General features: G+C 43.0%; 1 protein-coding gene and 1 long non-coding RNA gene across 2 annotated transcripts in view; one reads left to right on the forward strand and one right to left on the reverse strand.

The window, feature by feature from the left end:
- Positions 1 to 2,608, reverse strand: part of LOC112641704 (patched domain-containing protein 4) — a 54,270-nt gene extending 51,662 nt beyond the window's left edge. The window contains exon 1 of the mRNA XM_035697671.2: positions 2,167 to 2,608. Within this exon, the coding sequence (XP_035553564.1) occupies positions 2,167 to 2,592 (426 nt within the window). The 5' untranslated portion in view covers positions 2,593 to 2,608. The remainder of the gene's footprint in view (positions 1 to 2,166) is intronic.
- LOC125752210 (uncharacterized) lies at positions 1,945 to 8,640 on the forward strand. The gene is made up of 2 exons (XR_007401164.1): positions 1,945 to 2,601; positions 3,786 to 8,640. It is a non-coding gene; the product is annotated as an uncharacterized LOC125752210 (long non-coding RNA).
- Positions 8,641 to 8,999: the final 359 nt, after the last annotated feature.

Consider the following 8,999-nt stretch of genomic DNA (forward strand, 5'->3'; position numbering starts at 1 on the left):
GGTGAGGTTGCCGACATATATCACTCTTAAGCTCAGTGAGAATAAGATCCTTGCTTATCTTACCCCAAATTCTGTCTCGTAGGCCTAGAAAAGCCCCTAGTAAATCATAGGAGCACAACCAATTATTAAATGAGTGAATGAAAAACCTCAGGGGTTTATTTTGTAAATGCCATAATAACATTGCCAGGTAAACGAAATATTCACCGTGGCCGATTGGACAAAGCTCTTACACCTGGAGGGTACTGCTGAATGAAGGAAACAAGGGACCCAACTAATAATGCCTGTGAATAATCTGCAAACTTGCCTCAATAGGGAAAACAAATCGAAACTTAACTATGACACAGTTTCCAACCTTTCTTTACACCAGATGTTTGGCATAGGTAATAACTGAGGTAAAAGACTGTAGTCTGGGAAGATCACTTCTCCACTCCATCCTTTTCTGTGGCAAGTGATAATGTTGATGGCAACAGATTCAGGTAACAAAAAGCAAGCTACCCAACCACATATATTCAGCATGCCTCCTTCAGTAAGTGTGAGGCAGGCGAGCCCTTACCTAGATTTCAAGCTGATGAATCATCTGTCTAGTTTCAGTAAACCTCAAGGGACTGCTCGGCTTTGTAAAGCTGAAACCCTGTCAGCCTCTGGATGCATTTGAACAAGGACAACATGTTAAAAGGAGTCAGGTTATGAGGTTTCCTGAGGAATCCCTACTTTCTGAGTGCATGAAGTCCTCTTTCAATGCACAAAAAAAGAGCCTTTTAACTAAAAAAAAAAAAAAAAAAAAAAAAAAAAAACCGAGAAAGTTCTTTTTAAATCGTGTATAGATGCTGACTATACCAGATACATTAACAGAAATATTCATGATTTCCTATATTAGGCCATCCATTTATCCAAACTGAGGTCCTTCCTATTCCATTATCTCCATGGAAGCACACACACATAGCCTTATATGTATTAGAAGAAAGAAAATTCCTCCTTCTTGGGAAACACCTGTCTTGGGAGTTCTTGGTTGTAGCATCTGAGCATGCACAGGGTCGAGCATACAAATGGTGCAGTGACTCTTTTGGAAGTCACATTTGTCCCTGAAACTTCAGTCACCTGGAGACTGCATGCCTCATTGCCTGCAGCAGCTCAATCCTGACAGTGGAGAATGAGTTTAGAAATCTCATTTGAGCAACAAAATTTGAATTAAGAGTTTAAACAGCACAATATATTTAATGTTGAAATGATCTTTTTTTTTTTTTTTTTTTTTTTTGCAATTTTTGCTGACTGTGGAGTTCTTTCTTTTTTTGCTGTTGGGCTCTTATAATCTTGGTTTGGTTTAGATTTTGTCACGAAAAAGGGAGATAACAGGATTCAGTAAAATAGTACATCAGTTGGCTCCATTTCCCTATTTTTACACACAGAAAATTTCTGCTTCTTTTGCTATGCTAACACACTTACACATAATTCCTGGAATCCCTACTACATTCATATCCACTGCTTTCAGACACACACTCACAGGGCACCAAAACACAAAATCTCTACACGTCAAAATCAAGCCAGGCTGAAGATGTAAATAGGTGGATATGGCACCAGGTGGATGTGTAATCAGTAATAAGAAATACATTGAGCCCCATAATGAAAAGAAATCCCCCAAATTGTTCAGGACTCCCCCTCCCCCTTCCATTCACTGATTTATTAACCCTGAACAAAGATGTAATTGCAGGGTCTCAGAAACAACTTTTTTTTTTTCTTTTTTCTTTTTTTTTTTTTTTTTTTCCATTTTTGGCATTTGTTTTGTTTGGCTTTGAATTTCTTAATATCTAGTCATACCATTCATGGCCTGTTTTCTTCACTCAGTTGCCCATCTTCCCCCCTCCCCTCCGAGAAATGAAAGAAGCATTAGCTTCTGAGTCTTAAGGATGAGACCTCTGCATTTTCTTTGCTTGTTTAGGGCAAGAAATGAAGTGCTGCCTCTTTAATTGGCAGAAGCATGCAGGAGGAGCATACCTTTAATTTAGTGTTGGGATACCTCACTTGCACCCTGGCTGTTGTCTTATTGGAGACGGCAGCCTGCCTGAGATCCTCTAGCACTGAAATAATATCATCCAGCACGCATTTCTTATCCTGATTTTTCAACACACACAGATGGGAAAAAGTATAATTATAGCCCTTGTGGTTCACCTTCATTTCCAGCACGGCTCGGTGGGTCTGCAGGATCCCCTCAGCCTGGAGCAAAATATTGTCCCCGGGTGGGGAGAGCAGGATCACCCTGCCATACCTCCCAGGGGTGTGTAAGTCCGAATAGAGCTGGCTTTTGGACTGGTCCAGGGGGAAAAGGCTGCTGGCCAGGCTGCGCTCGATCTTGGCCAGGCTGTGGCTGGGAGCGACCAGGCGCTCCAGGTCGCCCTCGGGCTGGAAGCGGTTGAGCGCGCTGAGGCCGAAGGTGATGGTCAGGACTGCGGGCACGGTGAGGAAGAAGACGGGGTGCCGGCTCACGCACAAGCCCAGCCTGTGGCAGAACGACTGGAGCCCTCTGCGAAGCACCTGCCGCAGCATCCTCCACCAGATCCAGCTCGCAGGCGCTCCCGGCCGTCTTAAAAAGCACATGTGACATGTGTAAGCGCCTGGCTACCCCCGACTCCCCGTCCCCCCCCGCCCGGCTCCGGGCCAGCCCCCTTCCCCAGCCCCGCCGCCTCGCCTCCCCCCTCCCCGCGTTCACCCCGGCCACTCCGCCTGGTCTCTCCCCGGCCCCACCTCCATGCGCTCCTACTACTCTTTCAAACACTGCAGCAAGTTGCAGCAAGGCGGGCAAACGCCGGCCGCGCGCGTGGGGGCCCGCGGGGCCCACGGGCCCGGCCTCCCCGGCCCCCGCCGCCGCCCGCGCCCTCTCACCGCATGAGCAGGCTCCCTGGGTCTAGCCCTTCATCTCGGTGCTGCAGTCCCCCGGCCTCCCTCGCTGGAGGTGGTTCCGCGCGGAGCGTCCCACAGATGTGGATTCCCTCTCCGTCCTGACGGGGTTCGGTGTCTAACTGAAACCATGTGCCTCGGTGTTGTAAGAAGCAGACATGTGCCCCATAAGGGGCGGGGGGGGCGGGGAGGAGACAGACTAGAAGGGAGGGAGCCGAGTGGGGGGGGCAGCTAAGCTTTGCTTTTTTTTTTTTTTTTTTTTTTTAAGATGCTGGCAGTTATTTTTAGAGTTTTGTTTTCCCTCTTCCCTCCTGGCTGGAGTGAATGGAGGAGGAAACGGGTGAAGGTGCTGCCGGCCCATTGGAGCAATGGCAGTTAGAGGCTGGGGTGGGGGGGCGTGGAGGGAGGGAGCTCGAGGGCTCCTGGAGGCGAGCAGCGCTTTTGCCCCCATAGGGAAACGGTGCCCTCGAATTCTGCTTTCCAGCCGAAGACAAGGGAGCAGAGAGGATGATGCTGCATTTTTAACATACCACAAAGCATGCAAGGGATTTCCTTGCAACACCTTCCACGCTGTCATTCCACAGACTAGTAGGCTGCAGCCCAGGGCTGCCAGAGACCCCATCTGTTGGTGGTGCGTTGGGGCTCTCCGGATTCTTCCCTAGCTCTGGTGATTGGAGAGGAGGCATTTGCCAATAGCAGTCTAGCCTGTGGCTTGGAGTGTGTGTGTGTGTGTGTGTGTGTGTATCCAACGCTCGCGTGTTGGTAGTGAAGATCCACAGGCAATGTGTGGTTTCCCATAAAATATTACATTTACTTTCTGTGCTTGTGAAGTTTAGGACAAAAAGTTCTTAAAACTGATTTCAGTTCCCTTCCCCCATTCTCCTTTCCATCAGGTTTACTCTGATGCGAAGTGGACCAAGAAGCTAATCTTTCTCTTGTGAGTGCTAGTCCAGAAACAAACATTTTGGGACCTCTATCACACTGTTTTTGCCTGCGGAAAGAGGACTAGAAGGCTCTAGATGGCTAGGGGGAAAACACACTGGAGTCATTTGATAATGTAAAACAGTAGTCCACTTCACCCCAGAGGAAAGAAGACTCCTAGGGGTACAATTCCTCCCTCAGTACCCACCACTATGAAGGCGACAAAGTCTCACCTGCAGACCCCATCGAATTCGGAAACTTTTACATTAATAGATGTGCATGTGTACTTTATTTTTTACTGATTGGACCTTTCACAAAACCCAATGTTCTGGAAAACATGAAGAAGTCTTGAAGACAAGTGCTAAATTTGGTGGTGAACTGGAGACCTGCCTTCCAAAGCTTCTGTTCTTTTTGCATTGACTTCATGGAGAAGATGGAGTTTCAAAAGATGATTCATTCACACTTTCTTAATCTGGGTGAAAGGACCTGTTCTTCATCAGATACTTAGAGATGTGCCCATCTATGCATACAAAGAAGCTGAAGGACTCATCCTCTTAAAAGATGCCTTTGATGTTTGCTAGTGAAATCAGTTTTTCAGTTAGGAGGCCAATGAGACTGCAGAGAGCTCTATAACAGGGGCAGCGCTTAAGAGTGATAGCTTAAAGGTGGTGTTATATACAAGATTAGAGACACATTCCAGCCTTTAAAATTGAAAGTGATCTTGGTGACCATTCATTTTGCATCCCCACCGAGGGCAAGAACAGCTTCTATAATATTCTTGATGGTTCTCCAACCTATCCCATGCTTCTGTATGAGATTTCTTTTTTATTCTCATTCTATTATATTCCACTTACTATTCTATTTACTCAACATTTTTTAAAAAAGATTTTATTTATTTATGTGTGAGAGAGAGCATGTGAACAAGTTGAGGGGAGGGGCTGAGGAGAGGGAGAAGCAGACCCCCACTGAGATAGGAGTCTGACTCAGGGAAGGGGGGGCTCAATCCCAGGACCCTGAGATCATGACCTGTGGTGATGGCAGTTGCTTAACTGAATGATCCACTTGTATGCCCCTCAATGCTTTTATATTAGTATGGACTAATGGATATTTAGACATATTTCTATTGTGTTTGGGTTATAACTCAATACTACTTTATTTTGTTGCTCAGATTGTTCCAACTCTGTCCATTAGTTTCTGTCTCCCTTTGACATAACCCATTATTATGTGCTTTTTAAAAAAAATAATATTGTTCTTTCTTGTACTGTAAGATAATCCAAGCTTGTCTTTTATCTTTTCTGCCCAGTATTAGCCATTTCTCTAATTTCTCTAACCAGCCCTGGTTTGTTTGATTAGACAATGGTATTAGAAACAAAAATCTGGGTGCTAAATGTGCTGCTTGCTGTTGTGGTGTTATCACTTCTAAGCCTTTCCAACTGACAGCAAGAAAATACATGACTGTAAAGATCTTCCTCAACTTATGCTGGGGATTCATCCTAATAAGCCCATGGTAAGTTGAAATTATTGTAAGTTCAAAATGCATTTAATACACCTAAACTACCAAAATTATAGCTTAGTCTAGCCTACCTTAACATGTTCAGAAGCCTTACATTGGCCTATAGTTGGGCAAAGTCATTTAACATAAAGCCTTTTTTTAAGACAGAGTGAGTTCACATATGAGGGGCACGGGGGCAGGGGGTGTACAGAGTGAGAGGGTAAGAGAGAATCTTAAGCAGGCTCCATCCATATGGAGCCTGACCACAGGCTCTGTCTCACAATCCTGAGATCATGACCTGAGCCAAAGTCAAGAGTCAGCTATCAACTGACTGAGCTACCTAGGCAGCCCAACATAAAGTCTATTTTATAATAAAGTGTGAATATCTCATGTAATTTATTGAATATCATCCTGAAAGTGAACAATAGAATAGTTGTAAATACATCGGTTGTTTACCCTCCTGGTTGCATTGGTGACTGGGAGCTGTGGCTCAGCACCATTGCCCAGCATCAGAAGAGATTGTCTTACTGAATATGGCTTGCAAAATTTGAGGTCTGGTTTCTATGGAATGCTTGCACAGCATCATCAAGTTGAAAAATCCTATGTTGAGCCATTGTAAATTAGGGACTGTCTATATATTAATTTGTGCATTTGTGTATCTATAAATATTTCTTTACATGGCTCTCTATACTAGGTTAAATATGAGTTTTTACGTATGTCTCTGACTCTAATCTATTGCCACATGGATCATTCAAGCCTCTTTCCCATGCTTACCTATAACCTCCCACGTCAACAATGACAAACTGGTTCAGTAGGTGATTTTTAAATCTCTTTTGTATGGTGAAAACATATTTTTAACAGAAAAAAATTAAGGGAAAGAAGAAAAGCATGGTTCCTTAATTTTCATGCTATGAAAAGCTAATGTCAAATACTATTATAGATTCATTAGGAAGATAAAGTATATGCTCAAAGAAGGGAAGAGATAGCAACATTCCAGATTAACCTACAGGAAGTTACTTTGCACTAAAATATCAGTGAATATCAATCACATGATAGTTTTAGCTAACCTGATTTAAAATAAAGCTTAATATAAAGCTGAAAGCAGTGCATTTAGAGGCCAGTCAGTAACAACACAAGAATCTGTGCTGTTTAGTTCACCTAGGATTAGTCTTTTCTGTTATGTGTTGGTCAATATCAGTTCTCAAGACTTGGAACCAGTTGGAATTTATCCACTTGGCATTTTGAAGGATAGGACAGCAGAGGAACATGTATTTGCACACAAAATAGCTGAGTTCTAGGCCATTTCCACAAGTTACTTTCTGGGTGTTTCGGGCGAGACGCCGAACTCTCTGATCCTGTTTCCTTATTTATACACTTGGATATGTGATTATGTTCTTTATCTACTGGTCAATTCATTCATATCGCCATTCACCAAAACTCTGTAGTTCTTGTTTCGTTAACTAAGGCATAATGTTAGTGATTGCACCAAATAAACCTCTAAATGTTAGCGGTATAACACAATACAAGTTTATATCTTGTTCAAGGTATAGCCATGATGACTAGTTCTGCTTAGCGGGAAGAGGTAGACCTCAGTTCCATGGGTCATTCATCCACCTTTAGCTCCTGGCTTCCAAGGGCATTCCTGAGGTCATTCCTAGCCAGCCAGCTGCAAGGGGGGACAGAGCCCAGAAGAGCCCACCAGAGAAGTGCTTCTGGCTCAGTCTGGAATGGCATACCTCCCTTCCTCTTACAGCCTAAGATTAGAATTTAGTCGCAGGAGAGGCTGAATAATGCAGCTTTACACAGAACTCACTCTACCACAGCCATCTCAAGCAATGCTGGCTTTGGGGCTTTTTAGAAAATGCTCACTGAGCTTCGTCTGTGGCTTTAAGGAGTTTGCATTGCGCCTACCCACATCTCTTAGTCAGGCCTCTTGTATCTAGGAAGGGCATACCTGAGAGACACAGTTTTCAAGGCAGTTTTGGTCTTTATCATTTTGGATATTTCCAGCTGCAATTGGTTTAAACAGTAAGGACATTTCTTACCTCCTACAACAGAATGTCTGGAGAAATGGTAATTATAGAGCTTGTTATTTTAGAGGTTCAGCTTGTCATTAAGAGCCTAAGTCCTCTTCCTCATTCTGCTTTGCCCATCCCTGGAGCATGCGCTTTTTGCTTGTGCTTGCTCACGGACCACAAAACAAGGCAAAACTAGATCCTGGGGAAGAAGGTGCCTCTTTCTATGCATCTCATCTGAGAGCGAAGAGGCCTTTCCCCAAAAGATCTCCAATGGCTTTCCTAAGTCTTATTTCTCATGCCCCTGTCTAAATCTCATGCCCTGGTGAGAGGAATGGTGGTGCAGTAATTGGCTTAGGCCAATCTGGACTCAGTGTGGGGCTGGGAATGGAGCCAGCCTCCTCTCTGAGAACATCGCCATGTGGGAATTTATGTGGGGTTTACTTTGTTAGTTTGTTTTGTTTTGTTTTAAACAAAAGTTTCTTTAGGAAGTATTATAATGTGATGGCAGAGATGTTTGGATATTGGGCAGCTGACATTAACCTTGGGTGTTGAGTTTTTCTGCTTGGAGCAAATTAGTTTTTGGAAACCAGACTTTTTGAATGGAGAATAGACACATAATCTGACAAAGGAATTGTTTTTCTGATTTGTAATCCATTTATATTAATAGCTTTATAGTATGACACAGAGGAATTCCAATGATATTTGATATTTGAAAAATTACCTTTATTTTAATAAGGTACAGATAAGTATGATTCTTTGGGAAAATCCACTACTTCTGATTACCATTTCTGTATGGGTAGGAAATGACTAGCTGGTAATGGCTGAGGAGTTTATGCAAACATCTTGTTTTACTAAAAGCTATAAGAAGTTTAGATAGGATTTTCATTATTTGATAACCTATAATTCATCATATATAAGACTGTGTATCAAATGTGGCTTAGAGGTTCAGTCTCATTGTCATGTTGCACGCTGCATGCTTAGAACAGAAAATAAGCATAATTTTCAATCCAGTAGTAAAATACCTGCCCTATGTATCCAAAAAATGAACAAAGTAGGGTAGGCATCCATTATTATACCATTTATAAATAAATCCTCAGTATTAAATTTTTTCCAGAACTAGTATTGTCCTATGGTGAAATTTAAGAGTAAGTTCTGGTGAAGATATCAAACAATTAAGATTCTGTTTTTGTCTTAGCTTTTACTTGGGTTCTCCTGCTTCACATCTGTAACAACCTGGTCAAATCATTGCATGTCAATATGCCTTATTCACATCTGTAAACTAAAACAAAGTAATAAAAATGGACTAAGTGATCATTATCTTACCTTTCCTCTGTGATTCCATAATCTTCTAGAATGACAATCCTGAGGTTCATTTGCTAGATTTGCTACATTTTAACAAGGGCAAACTTCTATTCTGTGCTGGTGTCCCAGCCTTGCTTTCCTGTTTACTCTTTGCACAATGTCAAACAGAGGGTCACTGAGGGCTGGGAGTGGCCCAGCACAGGGGAGCATGCAAGCTTTGGTGTTGGTCTGGTAAAAGATAGAGAGGCTGGAAAAATACTTGGAAAATTGTGGCCACAGGGGAATAGCTGGTCTGAAGATGAAAAGACTGCCTGCCAAAATATAGTTCGATGCAGAGACTTATTGGACAATGTACAAAGATGACATGCTGCTTT

The sequence above is a fragment of the Canis lupus genome, chromosome 12, assembly GCF_003254725.2.
Source record: "Canis lupus dingo isolate Sandy chromosome 12, ASM325472v2, whole genome shotgun sequence".
Classification (NCBI taxonomy): domain Eukaryota; kingdom Metazoa; phylum Chordata; class Mammalia; order Carnivora; family Canidae; genus Canis; species Canis lupus.